Genomic DNA, 25791 nt, shown 5'->3' with positions numbered 1-25791 from the left:
GAGGTTACCCCTCTGATGTGGGATTGAGATGGTGAGATGGTGGCAATAAGGATAAAGAATGAAACTCATGCAATTGACAACAACGCCAAAGACACTAATCACGAGGATCAGTGGGACAATGCCATTTAACTGCGTCCTTTCTCCAGTCGCACAACAACCCTTCTAATCAGCCTGGATTGGAGCACTCCAGGAAGCAGTTATCCAATCACCAGCAGGCGCCTCATTAGTGACCTCTGACCCTGGAAGTGGCTGGGATAATCCGTGTGATGCTGGCAGCCGTCAGACCAACTGGGGGTTTAATCTGGAGCGGATCTGATCTGAGCCGTGGCAGGCCGGGGAGGCTCAGCTGTCGCTACGGATACGCTCCCGGATGGCTCCCCAGGTCTCCTCTCGGTTGCCATGGCTGACTGGCTGACTGGCTGACTGGCTGTTAGATGAACTTTAATGGACAAAAACGAAAGTACTGTATGAATTCTGTAGTTTTTGAGTTCTGGTTTCAGGCAGTGACGATGGATTGTGGAGTAGGGGGGGTCGGGCCCGTCGGTAGGGTTGGGGTCCCTGGAGAGTGGACCTGGCCACATGCTAGAGACCCACACTCTTTTTCCCATCCAGTGAGACTGATGTTGGCTGATGTACTTAAAGCTCAGGACAGCTGGTAGATAAATCGGATCTCTTGGTCTTTTATGTCCCCAACAGACTGTTCTATTTGAGGCTTTATTGTAGACGGAGGAAATATTATTTTATGAGGTAAGGCAAAATATATTTTCTTTGCCATGAAGAAGCTGTGGCTCAGAAGAGAACAGTTGTTTCTAAACTTTTTACTTCTTTATTCTGGTGAAAGGAGGCATTGGAAAGCATCGGGTGGATTTCCTTCCTTAGAGGCGGTTAGGTTTGTGGGATTTGAATTTGAGAGGGGTTGAGGTTGGGCCTTTGTGAGGTCACACATTCCACAGCTCTTCTGGAACACAGATAGTTCTGGAGTAGAATCCCAACGGAACCACTATGCTTAATCTGCCTTAATCTGCATGGCACTGTTTCATTCAAACACTCTTGGCCCAGTGTAAGTGTGTGTAGGTCTGGGGCCAAGAGTGCTATCTGTCGTCATTGAAGGAGGCTGATTTAAAAACAATAAGAGTTGTCTGTTGGCAGCCCAGTGAGACTGCATAGCTTGTTAGCTGAATGGACTTCTGTTTGGTATCCAGGCTACCACATTGTTTCCATGGGCGGGAACAGAAGTGTGTGGTCCAGTCAGGTCACAGCGATTCAATTGTCCTGTTTCTACAATTTTGGGAACCCACCAAATTTGTTTATGTACTTTGGCCAACAGTACTGTTGCTATAGGCTTATATAATGTACCAGAACAGACCATAACTTCACAATCTGTCTGAAAGTCTATTGGTGTGTTTGTGTGTGTGTATGTGTATGGATGTGTTTGTGTGTGTGTGTGTGTGTGTGTGTTGGAGGTTAGCAATGCAGCAGTTCTTGTTCGTTGTTCGAGAAATGAAAATCCAGCACGTTTCTCCTAAGTGATGTCAGGCTGAAACTCTGCAGTAGGCGGAAAGCATTCCTTCAACTGTCTATCACTCTTACCGTGCGTCTGCATGTGTGCGTGTGTGAACCCTGTCACCATAAACAAATGAATGTCAACCTCATGCCTATAAATCACACACATGAAAATCACCTTTTAAACAGGGTCATTAATCAACTGTAAAAGTAAGCTGAAACAAAATCCCTCTTCTATGACCGTTATCTTCACTTTAACTCCAAACCTCTCAGTTGAGGCCAGGTAACTAAGCCAGTTAAGAACTTGATCTATACATGGCATGCATGGTCATTCATCTCCCTGAGCAGGTGAAACACATATAATTACAAGTGCCCTAAGCAATGATCGTATTGCTCTTTCTAACTCCTGTTTCCACAGAGACAGGAAGAGAGAGAGAGAGAGAGGGGGGGATGGAGAGAGACAGCCTTCCACTGTGATGGCAGGTAAATGGAGCGCTGAAGGATGCTGTCCTGCTGTACCACCCACACACACACACACACACACACACACAGCTACTGGAGGGGAGAGGTGTTACGCTGACAGGCTGCATGTTGAGGCAGGGACAGGTGGGCAGGGCTGCAGGGCTGGGTAGGGTGAAGGTTAAACCTGGTAGCTGGAGCTACTCATCTTACATGGATAGAAATGAGACTAAGGAGAGAGAGGTAGGTAGGTAGAGACAGAAATATGGATATAGAGTATATACGGTTTATATTCCCAACGTACGTATAGGTTTTACAGGGTGGTAGGGTGTGGTGGAGAGAGTTTGCATAAGTCATGCTGAGTGCTGATATGAACTACAAGCAGATGTTAATTAATAATTGCAGTCAAGGCCAGCGATCATGTGTTGTTGTAGAAACCTTTGGGAGCCTGATTACCCATCTTAACAGCAGCTAGTAACATCATAATCTGGTCCAACCCACACTCCCATGTTCCTTGTCATTGGCCGGGTTTCCCAGATTTGTTAAGAACTTAACGAATTAACCTAAACCTAAACAAGCCTGGCTATTGTTGTTTAGGTTAACTGAGAGCCACCCATTGGTTCGTGAGTAAACTCAACCAGGAAGTCATGACAAGAAGCTGGTCAACAGTATAGAAAGTTTTATTAGGGATTAAAAATTCAAAGCAGCAGGACTTGAGTACAGCCTTGTTTTTCCTACAAACAGTGAGTCCTGAAAGAAGTCCCACTATACAGAATAGATCATAGTAACCACGACGACAGTAACAGTCATAGAATACTAAAGCACATTCTTCCTTCTAGAATGATTTGTCAGCATAGGTTCTGATCTATGGTTCTATAAGCTACCTTCTACAGGCAAAAGGTAATGGTTCATATAACTCAACGTCATAGGGGAAAAAAAAGAGCAACAGGGTAATGCTTGATCCAATAAAACATGTTACTGTGGTGATCTGTTTATTCCTTAATTTCTCCCACAGGTCAGTACAGTTCCTCATGAAATGCTCAAGGTATTCTCTTAACAAACCAATAAATAAACCTTGTCTTTAGACAAAATTAACAAAGAAAATCAATTAAAATCCAAATATAACAGTTTTCAAGGTCCAGAACATTGCTTGTCATCCTGTAACAGGAGACCCATGTTTTGAAATAATCCTCTTTAAATAATAACCAGACCAGATTTTTTCTCTTTTTCCCCATAGTCATTTTTGATCAGGAATGTCGACGGGCAGCCAAATGATACACGTGGGTCCTAAAACCCTCCTGGTTATGTGGCTGCTCCTGAGCAGCACCTGCAGCATGTGTCTCAGAGGCCAGACTCCTCAAGCTGTCAGCACGTTCCTGTCAGTGCTCCGCCCCATCACCCCCAGAGCACCTCAGCCCCAGTCCCTCAGATCGAACCAGAGCAAAACGGGTTCTCCACTTGAAACATACTCACTTTAAAATAGTCGCTTTGATTGCAATCCACTACAAGTGAGATCTTATGTGTAAACATGACATGAGCCGTTACGATGGCATAAAGGAGAACTCTTCAGTGTGGGGGGGGGGGGGGGGGGGGCACAGCACTGACATAAAAGTCCTGGGCCAGCTCTGCCTCTAACAGTACATGCAGGTGATCCAGGAGGACAATTAGACCTCAGGAACACGACCAGCTTCTATAGTAGTACTCATTTGTACTGTACAGTTTATATACACAGTACTATGCAGTAGTGGAGACTAGTTATACCCTGCCACTGCATATGTGATTAGTGTCCAGTAATGTCCTCCCTGTTGATCTTGGGTTTGGGGTCGGAGGGCAAACTGGGGCTAGGGAGACCAGCAGAGAGGACAGGCGCTGGAAGGCGAAGGGCTAGAGGCTGGGGTTCTGGGGGCTAGAGGCTGGGGTTCTGGGGGCTAGAGGCTGGGGTTCTGGGGGCTTGAGGCTGGGGTTCTGGGGGCTAGAGGCTGGGGTTCTGGGGGCTGGGGTTCTGGGGGCTGGAGGCTGGGGTTCTGGGGGCTAGAGGCTGGGGTTCTGGGGGCTAGAGGCTGGGGTTCTGGGGGCTAGAGGCTGGGAGGGGGGAGGCTGAGGAGGGGGGAGGCTGAGGAGGGGGGGCTGTGGGTGAGGGGTAGAAAACATACTAATCTAATACTGTGGAAGGTGGTGATGGTGTTTCTGGAGGTTCCTCAGGGCTCAGTGACGGCACCAGGCTCCTTCTCATAGATGTAACTTCCCACTCCGCCTGTGTTCACCCCTGGAAAACACACACACACACGCACGCACACACACGCCATGTTTCGGATATTGCAACTTGCAAAAGAATGCATCTGGGCTGGGCCTTGTGTGGTGCAACAGAGAAACAGTTTGTCAGTGAACACACATGACATGGGAAGACTGTGTGGCAATCACACACATTATGCAACGCTTCCTGTGCACAAGGACAGCCATGCGCGGCTCAGGGCGCTAACTGTGCACAACGCAGTTCTATTCAGGCAGCAGGAGCCTGCATGGCACGATAGCACCACCTAGTGTTTATGTGGGGAACACACGATAGACAGGAGGTGCACCCACCTTTGGGCCCAAACAGGACAGCGTAGCACGGCTTGTGGCAGTAAGGTTGACCATCATGCTGGGGGGGGAAACACAACGCAGAGCGTTTCTTGGTACAGATGTATCTGAACACGCTTAACAGAAGTTCTGTGTACGTTCACGACCTAACCCTTCCATGAACCCTTCCTTCGTTCTAGTCTTCTGCACTCTTTCATCCACATTACTCCCTCCCTCCCTCCCTCCCTCCCTCCCTCCCTCCCTCCCTCCCTCCCTCCCTCCCTCCCTCCCTCCCTCCCTCCCTCCCTCCCAGTCTTCTGCACTCTTTCATCCACATTACTCCCTCCCTCCCTCCCAGTCTTCTGCACTCTTTCATCCACATTACTCCCTCCCTCCCTCCCTCCCTCCCTCCCTCCCTCCCTCCCTCCCTCCCTCCCTCCCTCCCTCCCTCCCTCCCTCCCTCCCTCCCTCCCTCCCTCCCTCCCTCCCTCCCAGTCTTCTGCACTCTTTCATCCACATTACTCCCTCCCTCCCTCCCTCCCCCCTCCCTCCCTCCCTCCCTCCCTCCCTCACCTCTGCATGGCTCCCAGCAGTCAGGGTCTTGCTGCATCTCTCACAGCGCAGGCAGGGACGATGCCAGTCCTTCCCCAGCGATGTCACCTTCTCAGCTGTGACACACACACACAGGTGGTTAGCAAACAAACCACTTTCCCAGTTTCCACCACTAGGGCAGGTAGAACAGATAAAGCAGGTCGAGCAGATAAAGCAGGTAGAGCAGATAAAGCAGGTAGAGCAGATAAAGCAGGTAGAGCAGATAAAGCAGGTAGAACAGATAAAGCAGGTAGAACAGATAAAGCAGGTAGAGCAGATAAAGCAGGTAGGACAGGTCGAGCAGATAAAGCAGGTAGAGCAGGTAGAACAGATAAAGCAGGTAGAACAGATAAAGCAGGTAGGACAGATAAAGCAGGTAGAACAGATAAAGCAGGTCGAGCAGATAAAGCAGGTAGAGCAGGTCGAGCAGATAAAGCAGGTAGAGCAGATAAAGCAGGTAGAGCAGGTAGAGCAGATAAAGCAGATAGAACAGGTAGAGCAGGTAGAACAGATAAAGCAGGTAGAACAGGTAGAGCAGGTAGAACAGATAAAGCAGGTAGAGCAGATAAAGCAGATAGAACAGGTAGAGCAGGTAGAACAGATAAAGCAGGTAGAGCAGATAAAGCAGGTAGGATAGATAAAGCAGCAGATAGAACAGGTAGAGCAGATAGAACAGGTAGAGCAGGTAGAGCAGATAAAGCAGGTAGAGCAGGTAGAGCAGGTAGAGCAGGTAGAGCAGGTAAAGCAGATAGAGCAGATAGAGCAGATAGAGCAGATAGAGCAGATAGAGCAGATAGAGCAGATAGAGCAGATAGAGCAGATAGAGCAGATAGAGCAGGTAGAACAGATAAAGCAGGTAGAGCAGATAAAGCAGGTAGAACAGATAAAGCAGGTAGAGCAGATAAAGCAGGTAGAGCAGGTAGAGCAGATAAAGCAGGTAGAACAGATAACGCAGGTAGAGCAGATAAAGCAGGTAGAGCAGATAAAGCAGGTAGAACAGATAAAGCAGGTAGAGCAGATAAAGCAGGTAGAACAGATAAAGCAGGTAGAGCAGATAAAGCAGGTAGAGCAGATAAAGCAGGTGGAGCAGATAAAGCAGATAAAGCAGGTAGAGCAGGTAGAGCAGATAAAGCAGATAGAGCAGATAAAGCAGGTAGAACAGATAAAGCAGGTAGAGCAGATAAAGCAGGTAGAGCAGATAAAGCAGGTCGAGCAGATAAAGCAGATAAAGCAGGTAGAGCAGGTAGAGCAGATAAAGCAGGTAGAGCAGATAAAGCAGGTAGAACAGATAAAGCAGGTAGAACAGATAAAGCAGGTAGAGCAGATAAAGCAGGTAGAACAGATAAAGCAGGTAGAGCAGATAAAGTAGATAGAGCAGGTAGAGCAGGTAGAGCAGGGAGGAAGTCACTCACCAAAGTAGACCTTCTTGTTGCACCGAGGACACAGGTTGGCCTCTCCAGAGAAGGTGGTGATGCTGGCAGCTGAGAGAGACAGGAGATATAGAGATATATGATACACTGTATAAAATGTGACGACACACACACACTTTATCTAAACAGTCTTTCAAGCAAATGAAAGCAGCCCTGTGGCCTGCTCCTGTTGATACAACCCCCCCCCCCCCCCAGCAGGCCCTGACTCAGCGAAAAAAAAAAACGCCCCGCCCACAACCTGGCCCCCCCCCCCAGGAACACTCAGCACTTCGAGTAGGAAGGAAGTTCACCACAATTTCCACTTTGGCTGTTTTCCCCCCTCGCCAGTCAATACTCTCATCCATCTTGCACGCACCACACACGCACACACACAAAAGGCACTGCAGTCTGCAGGGGTGATCTCGGGTTCACACTGACTACGCACCAGACCGTGCTAGACGATCTCAGAGTAGCGTACACCCCCAAAAAAACCTCACCTTTCACGGGCGCCCTGGTGGGCGCAGCAGTCACCTTCTTCTCCGGGTCGGGGGCGGAGTCTACGGCGGTGGGGGCAGGGGGGCTGTTGACCGGAGCCTCGTAAACGTAGGAGCCCGCCCCCCCGATGTTCACACCTGCGGGACGCCACAAGACAGGACCCCAGGAACGTTAGCCTCACCAGACACCAACGCTTTGTTCAATGACTGACTGTGCAATGCAATGCTTGATAGATTCATATTTTGGACAGAAATACAGCACGTGTTTGTGGCGTCGGCAGTGATGTGCGTTGCACCTTTTGGCCCAAAGAGGGCAGCATAGCAGGGCTTGTGGCAGTAGGGCCTTCCATCGTGCTGGAGGACAGAGAAGACACGTTAGACTGGGAAGCTGCTAGTTTTTCATTGAATTGTTGTTCTTTTTGCATCTTTGCTTGTGTTATTTTGCTTCTACTCTATCTTTGTATAATTTCTGATGCTGTTAGTTTTTTTTTTATGTACAGTAGTTTTTGGGGGTTTTTGGACGCTAAATGCTAACAAACACGAACACTAAATGCTGACAAAATGCTATTCGGTGCATGTGACAACTTGGACTGAGAGGAGGGATCGGACGAAAAAGGAGAGATGGAGAGACGAGCGATAGGAGAGGAGGAGAGGAGAGAGGAGGGAAGGAGGAGAGAGGAGCAGGAGAATGACGGTTAGTAAATGAGACTGGAACTGTCAAGCGCGGCTTGGCAATATCCGTCTTAATCTTCAAGGGACTGCCATGATTCATAATGTAATCATACAATAATATACGAACATCTTTTAAATAAGTTATAATTCAATATTGAGTATTGAATTGTATGTGTGTGTCTGTCTGTCTGTGTGCATGTGTGTGTATCTATGGGGGAGAAAGAATGTGAGATAGTGTATGAAAAAAGGAATCTGGCTGGCGTTCCACTTTCCATTTCACAGTGTGTGTGCGTGTCACTTCCTCCATCAGATGATGACATCACCAGTATCCAGGAGACTGACTGTTGATCCATCAAACACCGACAGTGGGAAAACGTATTTGGAGAGTGAGGGTGTCTGTGTTGAAGTGTCTGTATACAGTCGGGCTCAATCCCAACACACCCATTGCCCCTACCTTGGAAATCTTCGGCAATTATTAAGTATTTTCTCAATGAATAAAGATTTTTTTTTAAAGATGATTGTATTATCTTAGTTGAATGCTATTTCAATGTATTACAGGCGTTTTTCTTGATAACGAGCATAATGAATACATTGCTAGTATGCTGATGTCTCAAGCCGCTCTTTCTAACATTGTTTTAAGGTTGAGAAGTGCAGGACACCGTTCCATGTTGCATGTCCTCCCTTTGATGGCATATGACACCTGAAATAGAGCTCAAGTTCAGCCTCAATGGACTACTGCTGTGTCCGAGTCTTGAAGGGTCGTCCTGTTTCATAGGGAAGATTTCAACCACAACCCCGTAACTCTAAGCCCAGGTCCCCAGACATGGATGAAAGCCTTGTCCACAAACATGGAATGAAGATCTCCATTGAAAAGGTTTTAGTCTAGGACTAAGACTAGGCTTGATCCATGTGTGGGGAACCGGCCCTCAGGATTTGAACAAAGTCGAAAAGCGAGGGGCACTCGACAGAGGACGCGTGTGCGAGACAGAGAGGGGGGTGAGTGTGTGTGTGTGAGTGACTGAGTTCATGTGTGCGTGTGTCTGTGTGGGGGTTTGCCTTCGAGTCCAGAGGAGAATGAAGAGGATAAAGATGGCACCAGCGCCATGGGAACCACGCCCACACCACGGACGCCAGGGAAACCCACGACCCACAATGCACCTCACCACACGTGGCAACTCCCGACTCGGCCGCACGAGTGTCTTCTCCCAGAATGCACCGGGGCAGCGAGCGCCGCTCGGTTCCAATGTATTAACCATGAGAAAGAGGCGCTGCCGTCACACAGAAACACACACCTCCTTCGGTGGCATAGCGAATGTCACTGACTGAGCACTAATGGTTCTCTCAGGACAACGATGCATTCACACAGATCTCTTTGTCCCCAGGTCTGATCTGGCCTGGCCTGGACCACTCCTTGAACAACAATGATCTACAATCTCTGCTTCTGTTTTACTGCAGCACCGTCAAGACCGTACAGATGGCTTATCCATCCCAGCCCCACCCACTCACTTCCTGGTCCCGTCCTCCACTTCCTGGTCCCACCAGGAAGCTTCTTGGCGGCACCCTTTGCACATCTTGATTTACAATACACCCACACGTCCATCAGTCTGTCCATCCACACACCCACACATTATTCCATTCATCCATCCATCCATACGCTCACATCAATCCATCTATCCAACGATTACATTTACATTTGACACGTATTCATTCGGAAGAGGCTTTTCACCAAAGCGACTTCAAAGAGAGAGCTTTACAAAAAGTGCATAGGTCAATGATCATAAACAACGAGATAGACCCCAGAACATTGCGGGTCGCCAAAACATGAAGCATACGTTGTGAAAAGCAAATAAGTGCCAATGGGTGGAACCAGAAGAGCATGTCGTTAAACAACATTTCAATTAAACAACATGGTCCTCGGCCCACGGAAGAGAGGCCGCGCTGGGCCTCATCCCCCTCCCTCGCCGGCCTCCTTTGGGAGGCCAGCTATGGCGCTGCTGGCTCTCTGACCTCTGCATACTGGGTCTGGGATTAGATATCGTCGTCCGCTCTCTTTATCAAAACCCTCCATCCAGCAATGCCAAAACATTCCTTAATCCCCCCCCCACACACTCCCCTCCCCCCCTCCAACCCCAGCTCATAGCCCCTTGTCCGTTTCCATGACGATAGGGCATGGACTTTTTCAGAGTGCAGTCAGGCTCTCGTCATGGCAACACACAGCCGAGGGCGGTATTTGGGTGCTATCCATGGAGTGGACAGAGACAGAGAGAGAGAGAGAGAGAGAGAGAGAGAGAGAGAGAGAGAGAGAGAGACAGAGAGAGAGAACACGCACATGTAATCATATGTTGAGATTAAAAGACGGAGCAGCATCCTCTGAGGCCTGCTGGGAAATTGCTTCAGTGTCCAGCACTCTGTAAGGACAGGAAGCAGGTCCTGTATCTCTATGGGCGGAGCGCACACACTCTCCTTGCTCTGGAGACACACACACAGACTGTCACAGAGAGTCGAGGTGGACACTGCACGTTAGTAGAGGTCAGGCAGACAATAACATAAGCCCCGAGCCTGAGGGAGAGATGAACTGGCCTCATCCCAGTAATGGCTCTGTCTGCAGATTGCCCCCAGCAAGGGGAACGCTAGCACAGTAGCACACAATGCTAGCACACAATGCTAGCACACAATGCTAGCACACAATGCCAGCACACATTGCTAGCACACATTGCTAGCACACAACGCTAGCACACATTGCTAGCACACAACGCTAGCACACAATTTAAGCACAGCCTCCAGAAAGGGGAATGCTAGCATAGACCCTGAGCACAGAACGTGAGCACATAGCGGGTGTGCTGTGGGCCAGTCATCAGTAGTGAAGGCAGTGTGATGGGATTAGGGAGAGAGAGGAGAGGGCTGATCATAGACATGTATATATGTCTATGGGGCTGATGAGCCCATTCTGAATGAGTGAAATGTTGCATGATCAATACTTCGACCACTGCAATAATCCCCTTCCCCCATTGCAATACTCACTGATCATCTACCCTACATACGGTTTATTGCGTGTGCTGGAGTCCACATTTGAGTGTGTGTGTGTACAGTGTGTGTGTACAGTGTGTGTGTACAGTGTGTGTGTACAGTGTGTGTACAGTGTGTGTGTGTCGTGTACCTCAGCATGCCCCCCTGCGTTCAGAGTCTTGTTGCAGCGTTCACACTTCAGACAGAACTTGTGCCAGTCCTTCCCCAGCGATGACACCTTCTCAGCTACACAAGGCAGGATGGGGGGTGGGGGGGTGGAGGGGAGGGGAGGGGGCAAAAAGAGATGATTAGTGAATAGATTTCATGACAAAGCAGCATTCATGGAAGACTTGGGACTACCTTTAACTGGGCCAAATGCTCTCTTTTTTTCAAATCCATTAGGGCTTTCTGGTCTTTGTATCCTCTTAGAAAGAAGCTTTCTCTCTCAGAGGATAACTGTGGGGAAAGGGGATATTCATAGCTTGATAAATGAAAGTATGACGATTTATCTGTGTGCCAGACTAAATCCTGTTTGAAAGGCTGTAGTAGGAACACACACACCCACACACCAGGATGTTGTGCTGGTCCCAGTGGGATAGACAGACATAAGTCCAGCTGGACAGCAGAGTGTCCACAGCCAATCCACATTGCTCTGTACATCCCCCTCTTTCACCTCGCTCCCTTGCTCCCTCCCTCCCTCCAGCTGTCTTCCAGACCTGGTCGGAGGGGTCCTAATTATACTCTTCCATTTATACATCATAACACATGACAGTGTTAACAATGGTGCAGGGTAGAGGGGCAGGGGCAGCCAAGCCCTTGGAGGAAACACCTTCTCTTATCATGGTCGCCAGGACACAGTCAGCCGGACGCCAGGGTCACTTTACCCTCTCCCTCTCTCTCCCCCTCTCTCTCTCTCTCCCCCCTCCCCCCTCTCTCTCCCCCTCCCCCCTCTTCCCCTCTCCCTCTCTCTCTCCCCTCCCCCCTCTTCCCCTCTCCCTCTCTCTCTCCCCCTCCCTCCATGCGCCTTCATCCCCCCCTCCTTTCTTCCTCCGCTTTCTCCCTATTAACGTTAACCTCTCCTGCCTGGAGAGTAGGATTGTTTTACCCCCCCCCCGCCCCCGCCCCCGCCCCCCCGCCCCCCACCCCCCAATGGAACTTCCCACAGGGCTGGCTTTATCTCCAATCAGCCTGGCTGTTTCACTGTCAATTACACTGAAACAAAAAGGAACGAGGACCTCTTTGCAGAGAACACACACACACACCAACATGTCTTCTCTACAGAGGGGCCAGAGATAGGGACGATTCCACCAATAGACAGTTCACTACACTCCCAGGCCTAGGACACCTCAGCCCCGGGAGTGGGAGGGTCGGACAGGAGGGTACAACGGCTCCCCGCCCATGTCATTGTGTGTGGGGGAGAAGAAGCGCCACAGTTCAACAGCTCCTTGGTTCATAGGGCTGTAGTTACTGTGAGAGCGGGGTCGTTAGATTGGTGTTTGAAAGGTGTCTGTCTGATCAACGAGCATGTGAAGTGCGAGTTACAACCCAGACAGAGGAGGCGTGTGTGTGTGTGTGTGTGTGTGTGCGCGCCTATGGTGGCCCTGCTTGCTATCCTTCTCCCTGTCCCTCCACCCATCCCATATATAGCCTCTGAGAGAGAGACAGGGAGAGGGAAAGTGACACATAGTGACACAGAGAGGGAGTAAGAGACTCAAGTGTTTGGGCGAGAGCGAGAGCGAGAGCGAGAGCGAGAGAGCGAGAGAGAGAGAGAGAGAGAGAGTCCCGCCCTCCTAATGAAAGGCCTCTTCCACTGGCCCTGCTCATTATGGTAACTAGAGGAGGTTAGCACTGTGTGCACTCGGACAAACAAACCCAAACTCTTCACAGAGGCTGTCCTCTGCTGTGGGAGTCAGCACTGTCAATATTGATGAGGGGGGAAAAGCTGCAGGGTCCAGAGTTCAGGCTAGGCTGCGTCACCATGGCTCAGTCGAACCCCCAGACACTCCAAGACAACACAGCACAGCACAGCTTTCCTGTGTCACCATAGCCAGGCCCTAACAAACCTCCAGGACAGGCCTGTCAACGCAGACCTGGCCAGATTTGCGACGCTGCACTCTCCAACGCAGCCCTCCAGAACCCATGCTGCGCTGGGGTCTAACGGTCACCTAATGGTCATGGTTGACCCGAGCAGTTTTACCAAGCCAGACTTCCAACTAGCGGAAGAAGAACTCTGACCTCTGGTGATATCCTGACCCGGTCGCCAGTACGTAGGCCCAAAGGCTTTCCTACTCTGAGGCAAACAGATGAACACCTGACACTAGGGCCTCAGCACTGTCAGGCCTGCCCTGTCATGGTCCATCTGGGGGGGGGGGGGAGAGAGGGAGGGAGACAGAGAGAAGAGAGAGACAAAGACAGAGAGAGAGCTTTCCCAGCCCATCCTGCGCTGTCTCCTCTATCACTGAATATTGGAGTCATACGCCAACTAATAGAATCAGCAATAAGAAGGAAAATGTATCTGCTCAAGATTAAATACGCCCCTCTGTAAACATCCAAGGGCCAATAGGAGAAGCTGGGGCAGAGAGGAGGGAAGCTCAGCGCTTCTCTGTGAGGTACGACGAGTCCCGATACTGGAACTGGATCACAACAAGACATCTATCGAAAAACATCAGCTGACGGATGGTTCTGGAACCTGATCCTCCCAGTCAGACGCATGCTTTCTGGGTAGTGGGAGTCCCTTCTGTGTGTTCGTATTAGAACTGGGAGGATGGACTGGATAGAGACCAGTAGGAGAGAGTGGAGGTCTGGTGTGTGTGTGTGTGTGTGTGTGAGGACTGGAGAGACCAGTTTATGGGTTGGCTGTGCAGCAATCCAGTGTGTGTAATTAGGAACGGATAATACGGAGCGAGTGGTTTAAGCAGGGGTGTTCAGGGAAGAGGGCCTCTAATGGGCTCTCTCCCCACAGGCATAATTACACCTCCTTAATTAGAAACACTAACGAGACAGCATAGCTCAACCCTGTCAGGCAGCTCACAGACCTCTGGGGACAGGTGAGGAGGGAGGGAGAGGAGGGAGGGAGGGAGGGAGGGAGGGAGGGAGGGAGGGAGGGAGGGAGGGAGGGAGGGAGGGAGGGAGGGAGGGAGGGAGGGAGGGAGGGAGGGAGGGAGGGAGGGAGGGAGGGAGGGAGGGAGGGAGGGAGGGAGGGAGGGAGGGAGGGAAGTAGATGATCTTCAGCTTGGCAGATAAATAAGCACTCCGTCCTGGAAAACATTTGCACAGCCGAATTCCCATCATGCAATGCGGGAGCAATGTCCTCCAGGGTCTTAGTTCTGACCGGGGGAGGGGGCGCTGTGCTCTTATCACTCAATAACATGATTACAGTGTGTGTATGTGTGTGTGTGTGTGTGTGTGTGCGGTGAAATGGCTGAACAAAAAGACAATCAATCAATCAAGCAATAAGGGATTCGATGATGGGAGAGATCGAGAAAGAGATTGAGAGAGAGAGGGATGAGGGCACATTATGCCATTAAATGTGATGAGCAACATCGTCCATCGCTGTTTTATCAGCATAAATGACTCCAGTGTTACGCTTATCCACCCATCAATCTTCATTTACATTCTTTCCCCACACACTCACTGACAACACAAACACACATTGCATGTTCCCACACACGGGCGTGCACACACAGAGCAGTAGGGTGTGTATTTTAGTGACACATTAAGACGGTTAAAAAACGTTCAAATGTGGTAACGTTCTTAATTGTCCAAATATAGCCTAGTGCATATTAGGCCATGATGTTAGACGCTAGGGTAAATATTTCCATGTAATGCCTGGTTGGGCTCATTTGTGCTGAGGGCCACCACACTGTGGACCCATCTGTTCTGCTCTCTCCTACTGGAAACTCTCTCCTACTGGAAACCCCCTCCACCCCCCCCCCCCCCCTCCACCGCCCCTGTCTGAACCCCTCCACCTCCTTCCTTCTTCCTGTCCTCCCATCTCCCCTATCCTCTCCTGCTTTCTTCCACCTGTCCAATCCCCCTCCATCCCCTCTCTTCCCCGCCCTCCATCCCCTCTCTTCCCCGCCCTCCATCCCCTCTCTTCCCCGCCCTCCATCCCCTCTCTTCCCCTGTCCACCCTTCCCTCCCTCTCTGTCCCAGCTCTAGTCCACCTGAGTCTAGGGGGCCAGCCTATCGAGCATTTGCGTTGCACACATGTGAGCTGTCCTGCACCTGCCTCCAGAGAGGCAGCCTAGAGGCTGGGGCTGGGGCCGGGGCTAGGGCTGCACATGAAAAGGCACCAAGGTACAAAGAAAGACACAGAGAGACAAAGAAAGAGGGCCACACACAAAAACCACTCGCGCACACACAAAGGACCGGAGACCCAAACCCCCAGTCTCCATCCTCCCACCTCCACCTCCCCAGCAGGAAGGAAGGCCATGCTGCATGGGTTTCCTCTCACTGCATCCCCTCCGCCTTCTGCTCAGCTGGACAACAAACCACCCTCAAGGTCAAACGCCCCTTGGACCTGCCCTGAGACAATGGCTATTCAGTCCTCGAGCCACACTCTGGCATGCCGCCCCACCCGGGCGACACAGCACAGTCGTACAGCAAGGACACCAGTGAGAGCTCGAGCCACACTGCTCGACAGCCCATAATAAGGAGCAGTTAGTCTCTGAAGTGCTTGGTGGTTGGTGGTTTAGTAGGACGGATGTGGCAGCTGCGCTCAAGGCTGCATGCTAGTCTGACTCTGGACTCTGGGCTTGTCTACTACTGCTGCCTCTGGGATGTGTGTCTATCTGCCTCTACTGCTGCCTCTGGGATGTGTGTCTATCTGACTCTACTGCTGCCTCTGGGATGTGTGTGATCTGACTCTACTGCTGCCTCTGGGATGTGTGTCTATCTGACTCTACTGCTGCCTCTGGGATGTGTGTCTATCTGCCTCTACTGCTGCCTCTGGGATGTGTGTCTATCTGACTCTACTGCTGCCTCTGGGATGTGTGTCTATCTGCCTCTACTGCTGCCTCTGGGATGTGTGTGATCTGACTCTACTGCTGCCTCTGGGATGTGTGTCTATCTGACTCTACTGCTGCCTCTGGGATGTGTGTGATCTGACTCTACTGCTGCCTCTGGGATGTGTGTCTATCTGCCTCTACTGCTGCCTCTGGGATGTGTGTCTATCTGACTCTACTGCTGCCTCTGGGATGTGTGTGATCTGACTCTACTGCTGCCTCTGGGATGTGTGTCTATCTGCCTCTACTGCTGCCTCTGGGATGTGTGTGATCTGACTCTACTGCTGCCTCTGGGATGTGTGTCTATCTGCCTCTACTGCTGCCTCTGGGATGTGTGTCTATCTGACTCTACTGCTGCCTCTGGGATGTGTGTGATCTGACTCTACTGCTGCCTCTGGGATGTGTGTCTATCTGACTCTACTGCTGCCTCTGGGATGTGTGTCTATCTGCCTCTACTGCTGCCTCTGGGATGTGTGTGATCTGACTCTACTGCTGCCTCTGGGATGTGTGTGATCTGACTCTACTGCTGCCTGTGGCTGATGCAACCCCAGAGAAACGTGGCTGAGAAGGTGGTGTGTCGCCTCAGCCAAGGCGAGGTCCCCTCCCTCCCTCCCTCCCTCCCTCCCTCCCTCCCTCCCTCCCTCCCTCCCTCCCTCCCTCCCTCCCTCCCTCCCTCCCTCCCTCCCTCCCTCCCTCCCTCCCTCGTGAGGTCTGCTGGGTGACGTCAGTGGTCTGTAGTTAACTCACATCCTGTCTGGTTGCACTGGTCAGGAGAACTCTCTCTGGGTCGCTTCCCTCCCTCACCCTCCCTCCCTTCCTCACTCTCCCTCTCACCATCCCTCCCTCACCCTCACTCTCCCTCACTCTCCCTCCCTCACTCTCCCTCTCACCATCCCTCCCTCACCCTCCCTCCCTCCCTCGTGAGGTCTGCTGGGTGACGTCAGTGGTCTGTAGTTAACAGTCTGGCAGCACTGGTCAGGAGAACTCTCTCTGGGTCGCTTCCCTCCCTCCCTCCCTCACCCTCCCTCCCTCCCTCACTCTCCCTCTCACTCTCCCTCCCTCCCTCCCTCCCTCGTGAGGTCTGCTGGGTGACGTCAGTGGTCTGTAGTTAACTCACATCCTGTCTGGCAGCACTGGTCAGGAGAACTCTCTCTGGGTCGCTTCCCTCCCTCCCTCACCCTCCCTCCCTCACCCTCCCTCCCTCCCTCCCTCACCCTCCCTCCCTTCCTCACTCTCCCTCTCACCATCCCTCCCTCCCTCCCTCCCTCCCTCACTCTCCCTCTCACCATCCCTCCCTCACCCTCACTCTCCCTCTCACCATCCCTCCCTCATTCCCTCACCCTCACTGCAGCTAGCCTCAGTCCCCCTCCCCCTCTCCATGGCCCCTGACTAGGTCACGTTGCGACCCCAACAAGGCAGGACATGGCGTACTAGACTAGCGACCACAAGCGGACCTGCCACTACGGCTTTCCTCTACATGCACGCTACTGCACACTGGAAACAGGTCAGTGTAGGGCATATGTGTCAAACTCCGGTCCTCGAGGGCCGCTGTCCTGCATGTTTTAGATGTTTCCCTGATCCAGCTCACCTGATTCAAATGAATGGTCGTTATAACAACCCATTTAATTGAATCAGGTGTGTTGGAGCAGCGAAACATATAAAACATGCAGGACAGAGGCCCTCGAGGACCGGAGTTTGACACCCCTGGTGTAGGGCTTCAGCTAACTGTGTGAAGGACAGTTCTGCAGGGCTGCTGTAGACAGGGTTAAACTGGGTTACAGTGCGAGACTGGCTTAGACTGGGTTCTTTGTGCGCATCGGGCCGGGCATCGCTCTCAAGCTGCCAGTCTGTGGTCTTAATCAAGCTACTGTTGTGTAGGCTACTGATCATCAATCAAGATTTTCATCAACAAATCATAGGCATACATTTAGAACGGTGAACAGACTGTTTCACTGGAACTACTTAGTAAATGTCCCTTATCTGAAAATAATGGACACCCGGCAACAAATCGGAATTGAGTATTCACCCAAACCACGAGGCTATTAGCGACTGCTGTGTAGGCTACTGTTAGATATACTGTTATATAGGTTTCTGTTATTGAGATATACTGTTATATAGGTTTCTGTTATTGAGATATACTGTTATATAGGTTTCTGTTATTGAGATATACTGTTATGTAGGTTTCTGTTATTGAGATATACTGTTATATAGGTTACTGTTGTATAGGATTCTGTTATATAGGCCACTGTACGCTGTTAAATAGGCTGCTGTTAGATATACTGTTTCATAGGGCCTATAAAACAGTATATCTAACAGTAGCCTATAACATAGGCTACTGTTAGTTATACTGTTATGTAAGCTACTGTTAGATATACTGTTATATAGGCTACTGTTAGATATACTGTTATATAGGCTGCTGTTTGATGTTACATAAGATACTGTTAGATATAGTGTTATATAGGCTGCTGTTTGATGTTACATAAGATACTGTTAGATATACTGTTATGTGGGCTACTGTTAGATATAGTGTTATATAGGCTGCTGTTTGATGTTACATAAGATACTGTTAGATATAGTGTTATATAGGCTGCTGTTTGATGTTACATAAGATACTGTTAGATATACTGTTATGTGGGCTACTGTTAGATATAGTGTTATATAGGCTGCTGTTTGATGTTACATAAGATACTGTTAGATATACTGTTATGTGGGCTACTGTTAGATATAGTGTTATATAGGCTGCTGTTTGATGTTACATAAGATACTGTTAGATATAGTGTTATGTGGGCTACTGTTTGAAATGCACAAGCTCACAGAGTAGAGCTATGGTCTGAATACTGGTCCTGCCCGGTTCTTTCAGCAGCATCTCACAATGTTGCTACTGTTCAGCTACACTGGCTGTGAAACGTGCCTTTACTACCCCCCCCACCCCCACCCCCACCCCAACACACTGGCAAAAGACATTCAACCTTGTTTGTTGTTGTCATGGATGGATTCCCAGGCAGAATTGGGGGCGGGAACAATGCACGATTCAATCTGGAAGAGGGACGAATCTATTATTTTGATGGAAAGAGACAGAGTAGCCAAATTCAATGGATTTCCTTTCCTCATAACTCCATGACACAACAGACCTATGGGAGGTCATGAAGGTGTTTAGGGACCAGCCCAGCAGGCCCAGAGTCATCACCACCACCAGAGCGAGAGCGCTCAGCGTGTGTCGCTGCGGCTACAAGGCGTCTGGCCAATAAATCAAATGTTGACGAAAAGGGATATTCCGGAGGCCGATAGGAGGTGTGGATGAACGAGGGCCGAAGGTTGAGCCCTTTCACCCGTGGTTAGGCAACCCTCCAGAGGAGGCAGGAGCAGGGGGGACGTTACGTAAAGGAGGCACTCCCACAGCCCCACCGGGCAGCCGAGCGGAAAACAGGGTGCACCAGAGAGGAGGAGAGACAGACGTGAGGTAAGAGGAGGGCTCGGGGGGGGGTAAGAGGAGGGCTGAGGGGAGGGGTAAGAGGAGGGCTGAGGGGAGGGGTAAGAGGGGGGGGGGTAAGAGGGGGCTAGGGGGGGGGGGACTGGGGGGGTAAGAGGAGGGCTGAGGGGGGGGTAAGAGGAGGGCTGAGGGGGGGGGGGTAAGAGGAGGGCTGAGGGGGGGGGGCTGGGGGGGGTAAGAGGAGGGCTGAGGGGGGGGGGGTAAGAGGAGGGCTGAGGGGGGGGGGCTGGGGGGGGTAAGAGGAGGGCTGAGGGGGGGGGGGTAAGAGGAGGGCTGAGGGGGGGGGGGTAAGAGGAGGGCTGAGGGGACGCTGCAGGATGGAAGGTATTCTGCTCAGCAAGCGGACGGGGGACAGAGACAGCCTTGTCTGAACGGGGATGTCGTTGGCCATTATAATGCGTGAGACGCTTTGAGAGTATCTCAGTTTAAATGAAGGCAAAGCCCCCCCCCCGCCCTCTCTCTCCCCCCTCCGCCTTACTTTAATTCAGAACAGGAATCCAGAGCCCGGGGCCACACCAAGTACAGGGGGAGATAAAAAAAGAAGGGACAAAAAGAAAGGAGCGTGAAAGGGAAAGAGAGAGGATCCCATGGCAGTCCACCAATACCACTTCATCTTAGTTGGCTAACCTAGTTGCCATGCAGCACAACATGCTGCTAGACATCACTGGTCTTAGTCCAGGACAGGACAGAACTGCCTTAAGTCTGATTCAGTGAGCTTTGCTGTGCACTCACACAAACACACATTCAGTCAACAGCATCACACACACAAAGTCATACACATCGGACACACACACACATTCAGTGTGCAAACACACACACACAGTCATATGCAATCACACACATATACAGTCATACCCATTCACACAGCACACACTCTGTCATGCAATCACACAGTCGTACGCACTGACACATGCACATGCACACAATCATGCTACCACACGACACACAAAGCCACACGCAGTCACACACACAAAGTTACAAAGCCCACATGCTAGTCACATAGCACACACACCCCCAGTCACGAACCCCCAGTCACTCACACACAAGCACACACTTCCCCTCTGGGTCCATGTCCCAGTCACATGCCAGCCAGTAGTCCCCAGTGTAATGTCATCTGGCATCTGCAGACTGACAGACGTGCCCTCCAGTTCATCGGAGAAGTGAGGGAGTCACCCTGACCTGCCCGCCCTCAGGGAATCACACACATTCCTCCTCTGCCTACACTTGCGCTTCTATTTGGAGTTTATTTGGATTTTCATCCACAGAAATCCCTGGGGATTATGAGCAAAGACATTCGGTAATAGGCTACCGGTTTCTCACAATGGACGGATGGCCTTCTGTGAAGGGGAGAGAGAAAGGGTTTGCAGCGCGAGTCTGATGGAGCGCTGGGTTTCCCGTATGCCTTTCAGTTGCAACTACGACAACATCTGCTATCGGCTTCCAAATAAAGACCGAGCGGGAAATAATCCAACATTTGCTTGGAAGCTGGAAGTTTCCATCCAGACAGTGAAGAGCCACAGAAGTTTAATACAACATGTTTAATAAGCGTGTCTCTGCGGAGAGAGGGAGAGACGGAGAGCGAGACAGAAAAAGGGAGAGGGGGAGTGTAAGAGAGAGAGTGTAAGAGAGAGAGAGGGGAAGTGTGTGTGAGAGAGAGAGGGGAAGTGTGTGTGAGAGAGAGAGGGGAAGTGTGTGAGAGAGAGACAGAAAGAGAGACAGAGAGAGAGACAGAGAGACAGAGAGAGAGACAGAGAGAGACAGAGAGACAGAGAGAGAGACAGAGAGAGACAGAGAGACAGAGACAGAGACAGACAGAGACAGAGACAGAGACAGAGAGAGAGAGAGAGAGAGAGAGAGACAGAGAGAGAGACAGAGAGAGAGAGAGAGAGAGAGAGAGGTTACCCCTCTGATGTGGGATTGAGATGGTGAGAGTGTGTGTAAGAGAGAGAGAGGTAGGTAGGAGATGAGATGGTACATGCCAGCTGGAACACCAGGTGGTACAGTAAGGCAGGGCCCTCCCTTTTGTAGCTCCCGAGACAATCATAAAAATTGCAAAAACTGTAGAACCTCTAAATGGCAAATTCTCATACTAACTATATTAGGTATTGGCTATGGAGGTTGTGGACAGGCCTATGACAATATTATCCTGAGCTCATGCTCTCCTCCTCTGCTGAACAGTCAGGGAGTAGAGGAGGCTAGGTGATGGAAGCAACCACAATTTCCTTTTAAAGTAGCAGTCTAGCATTCCTCTGTGACATCACCACCCTGACGTTCCGCGGGTGAGAAGCCGGGAGTGTCAGACCTCACCCGGACCTTGTCACATCACCTTCACCCTGGTCCAGACCTCATCATCCTACCGCACCCTGGTTCAGAGCTCATCATCCTACCTCACCCTGGTTCATTAATAGTCTTTCTACCCAACCCTGGTTCAGACATCATCCTACCTCACCCTGGGTTCAAACATCATCCTACCTCACCCTGGTTCAGACCTCATCATCCTAGCTCACCCTGGTTCAGACCTCATCATCCTAGCTCACCCTGGTTCAGACCTTGTCATCCTACCTCACCCTGGTTCAGACCTTGTCATCCTACCTCACCCTGGTTCAGACCTCATCATCCTAGCTCACCCTGGTTCAGACCTTGTCATCCTACCTCACCCTGGTTCAGACCTTGTCATCCTACCTCATCCTGGTTCAGACCTCATCATCCTAGCTCACCCTGGTTCAGACCTCACCCAGACATTATCCTACCTCACCCTGGTTCAGACCTCATCTTCCTACCTCACCCTGGTTCAGACCTCACCCAGACCTCATCATCCTACCTCACCCTAGTTGAGACTAGGGCTGGGCGATTTAATAAAAATAAATATATCTCAATATTGTCAAATGTTTACGATATTCGATATATATCTCAATATGTTTGCATTTGCTTTTAAATAATAAAAACATGATTTTCATTTTCCCCCAATTAATGTCTGTACTCTTTATAATGTTTTTGTAGGATTTGTGCTGTGTTGTACTCCTTGCATTCTTGTGTGTGTTGTATACTCAATAATTGATTGTATTTCTGCCTTTATGCAATAATAAAAATTGAACAAAATATGTTTGCTTGAATTTAAAATATTAGATATTCACAACATTTTAAAATTTTACATCGTTGTCAAAGTTATTGTGATATTATCTCTAACATTCGATATATCGCCCGGCCCTAGTTCAGACCTCATCATCCTACCTCACCCTGGTTCAGACCTCACCCAGACCTCATCCTAGTTCAGACCTCATCATCCTACATCACCCTGGTTCAGACCTCATCATCCTACATCACCCTGGTTCAGACCTCAGCATCCTACATCACCCTGGTTCAGACCTCATCATCCTACATCACCCTGGTTCAGACTTCCTCACCCTAGTTCAGACCTCATCATCATCACCCTGGTTCAGACCTCACCCAGACCTCATCCTAGTTCAGACCTCATCATCGTACCTCACCCTGGTTCAGACCTCATCATCCTACATCACCCTGGTTCAGACTTCCTCACCCTAGTTCAGACCTCATCATCATCACCCTGGTTCAGACCTCACCCAGACCTCATCCTAGTTCAGACCTCATCATCGTACCTCACCCTGGTTCAGACCTCATCATCCTACATCACCCTGGTTCAGACCTCATCATCCTACATCACCCTGGTTCAGACCTCATCATACTACATCACCCTAGTTCAGCCCTCATCATCCTACCTCACCCTGGTCAGACCTCATCATCCTACATCACCCTGGTTCAGACCTCATCATCCTACATCACCCTGGTTCAGACTTCCTCACCCTAGTTCAGACCTCATCATCATCACCCTGGTTCAGACCTCACCCAGACCTCATCCTAGTTCAGACCTCATCATCGTACCTCACCCTGGTTCAGACCTCATCATCCTACATCACCCTGGTTCAGACTTCCTCACCCTAGTTCAGACTTCATCATCATCACCCTGGTTCAGACCTCACCCAGACCTCATCCTAGTTCAGACATCATCCTAGCTCACCCTGGTTCAGACCTCATCATCCTACATCACCCTTGTTCAGACCTCATCATCCTACATCACCCTGGTTCAGACCTCATCATCCTACATCACCCTTGTTCAGACCTCATCATCCTACATCACCCTGGTTCAGACCTCATCATCCTACATCACCCTGGTTCAGACCTCATCATACTACATCACCCTAGTTCAGCCCTAATCATCCTACCTCACCCTGGTCAGACCTCATCATCCTACCTCAACGTCTTCACATAAACCCCAATAGAGTTTCCTCTCTCCTCCCATCCTGTCTTTCTCTGTCAAACCTCCCAGAACATCGCACAACATAGTAACATCACAGCAAGATCACACAGAAGGACAGGAACTCTCCTACTCACACACAGCCACACACACTCACACACAGCCACACCCCACCTCTCTCAGCCAGCAGTCATAGTAAAAATAACCACAGGCAGGATCCCAGTGAGTTACATAAAAAGAAGAAAAGGAATAAGAAAGGAGAAATGACTCACATTCACAGACGTGCTGCTGGGATTACAGACCACAAAAGCAGTGGTTTAATCACATGTGTATGATGGCTGTATTCAGGAGATCATATTATTATTTGGGCACGTTATTTCAGTTCAGTGACTGGAGGGACCCAGTTGTTGGCTTCATGAGCAGCAGCTGTAGAGAGCATTCTGCCTCTGGAGTTATGCAACAGCCCTTCCACCCTCTAATAGATTTTCTGAACCCATGACAGCTTTCCTGTGCTGTGAGGTGTAGTTAGGATGAAACCATTGAAGGGTAAATGTATTTATTTCAATCCTCTGGCAGCAACACACACACACACACACATCCCATGTGACTGTGCCTTAATCAAAACAGCATAATAACGTTACCTTTGATGTGCACTGCTTGTTAAACGAAGTGGGGGGTTGTGTACATCTTTGTTTGTCTGTCATGTGGTTGAGAACAGCCTGGTCCTAGGACACAGCTTGACCACAGCACAGTACACAGCTCCCCAAGGAGTGGTCATTTTGAACATATGGCATTGTCACACCCTGGGCAAGAAGCGCAGGAAACACACTCCAGAGCAAACTGGCATAGTTGTGCGTGCCAAGCACAACAAATCAAATATGTCATGTTTCAAGGATAACTTTATGGCGATAGATCGGGAGTTAGAATTGATATCATTCGTACAGCTTGTATTCAGCCCTTTCCCAGAGATCGCGGGTCTGTTTTTTCTGTAGTCAATTATTTACAATACAAGGAATGTGACCACCAACTTTTGTTCCCAAATAGGTAACCCTAATCTTTGGAATGCTGTGAACGTGGATTGATACAATGGTCCATACAATCCTGAACCAAATTGTACTGATAGCGTACATACATTGCGAGGGTCAAGCAAGGCGTCTAGACATGCTACCCTGATGCAATGAATGAATACAATTATAATTCAACAGACTAAACGTTTGATAAAAGAAAAACGTGGCACATAGCCGTTTGCTTAACTTACTGATAGATAGCCTACAATTATTTACAAAATTGAGACAAAAAACGATAATTGTTTTCTGTAGTAACAGAAATGGTTCAGCTAACGCCTATCTCTATAAAGTCTAACGTTAGTCTTTAATATTGATAACAGCTAGCTAGCTACAATCGATTAAACGTTAGCTGACAGAGAGAAGTCAATTGGTAACTGGGATACTTACCAAAATACACCGTCTTGTCGCACTTTGGACATTTTGAAGCCATGTCGCTCGTTGCAATGGATGAAAGCAGTCTGCTTTGTATACAATACAAGAAAGAGCAATTGAGTCCACGTTCGCACTGTTACATTCACAAGCGCAAGTGTTCAGTCCACACAGAAGCTGGGAGCATCTCTTTCACAGCAGTCACAGCATCATTTGAATGGCCCCTCCCTCTAGTCCGTCCTCACTTTCTCTTTGGTCGATTTACCGGTCAGTCAAAGACCGGGCGGGAGAGTCGCAAGCAGCGATGTCTACTGGGGCACCCGGCACCCACGTTGTCTTCGTTTTTTCCAACCGCAGCAGTAGGTAGGCTACTAGGCAGTGTTAGGTTGAAATACAATTCGCCCTTTCACATCGAACACGAAGGAATGTCTCCGTGCGAGGCTATAAAGTCGAAACTTGGCGGAAGGTTTTACAAATCAAGCATGCTTGTCGTCAGAGATGGAGAAGAGAGATCAGTTGTCATTTCGATGCGGTAATTACAGGATTCGCTCGGGGTCTGATAATAGCCTAGTTATCATATGATTCAATCATATCCCAGTGTCACACAACAAAGCATGTCTAAATGCTGTAAAAACCCAAGCCACTACCTATCTGTCACACATTATATCCCCTTACCCATAAAGCCATAGACCTTATCAGTGCCTCCCTCCAAAAATGCCAGCACTTGTTTCCAACCCATGTGAGCGTTAGGTCATCCATTCACACATGGCTGCTGTCTAGACCGGCGCTGACATGGCACAGGTCCTGTGCCCGGTAACGACCACATTCTCCAGCTACTTCCCAGAGCAGTGAGAGTTTCCCAGCTGATTAGCACCTCGAAGCCCGTTTGGCTG

At 49.9% G+C, this 25791-nt stretch overlaps 1 protein-coding gene across 1 annotated transcript; it reads right to left on the bottom strand.

The window, feature by feature from the left end:
• Nucleotides 1-2626: 2626 nt before the first annotated feature.
• On the bottom strand, nucleotides 2627-25095 carry crip2 (cysteine-rich protein 2). The gene is made up of 8 exons (XM_084683995.1): nucleotides 24917-25095; nucleotides 10845-10939; nucleotides 7312-7369; nucleotides 7019-7153; nucleotides 6525-6593; nucleotides 5095-5189; nucleotides 4546-4603; nucleotides 2627-4228 (listed from the first exon to the last, which is right to left on the bottom strand). The coding sequence occupies exons 1-8, from the start codon at nucleotides 24957-24959 to the stop codon at nucleotides 4161-4163; spliced, it is 621 nt and encodes a 206-aa protein (XP_084540121.1). The 5' UTR covers nucleotides 24960-25095; the 3' UTR covers nucleotides 2627-4160.
• Between the last annotated feature and the right edge of the window lie 696 nt (nucleotides 25096-25791).

This window comes from Hypomesus nipponensis, chromosome 3 (genome assembly GCF_054491055.1).
Source record: "Hypomesus nipponensis isolate SF chromosome 3, ASM5449105v1, whole genome shotgun sequence".
Classification (NCBI taxonomy): domain Eukaryota; kingdom Metazoa; phylum Chordata; class Actinopteri; order Osmeriformes; family Osmeridae; genus Hypomesus; species Hypomesus nipponensis.
Note: the sequence above shows the minus strand (reverse complement) of the source record. Positions and strands in the feature narration are given on the sequence as shown.

Excerpts from the sequence above, each read along its gene's own strand:
- crip2 (XM_084683995.1), bottom strand. The coding sequence starts at position 24,959 with ATGGCTTCAAAATGTCCAAAGTGCGACAAGACGGTGTATTTTG. Across the intron at positions 6,594-7,018 it reads CACCAGGGCGCCCGTGAAAG|CTGCCAGCATCACCACCTTC; the intron begins GTGAGGTTTTTT and ends TGTCTCTCTCAG. Across the intron at positions 4,229-4,545 it reads TGTCCTGTTTGGGCCCAAAG|GGGTGAACACAGGCGGAGTG; the intron begins GTGGGTGCACCT and ends TGTGTTTTCCAG.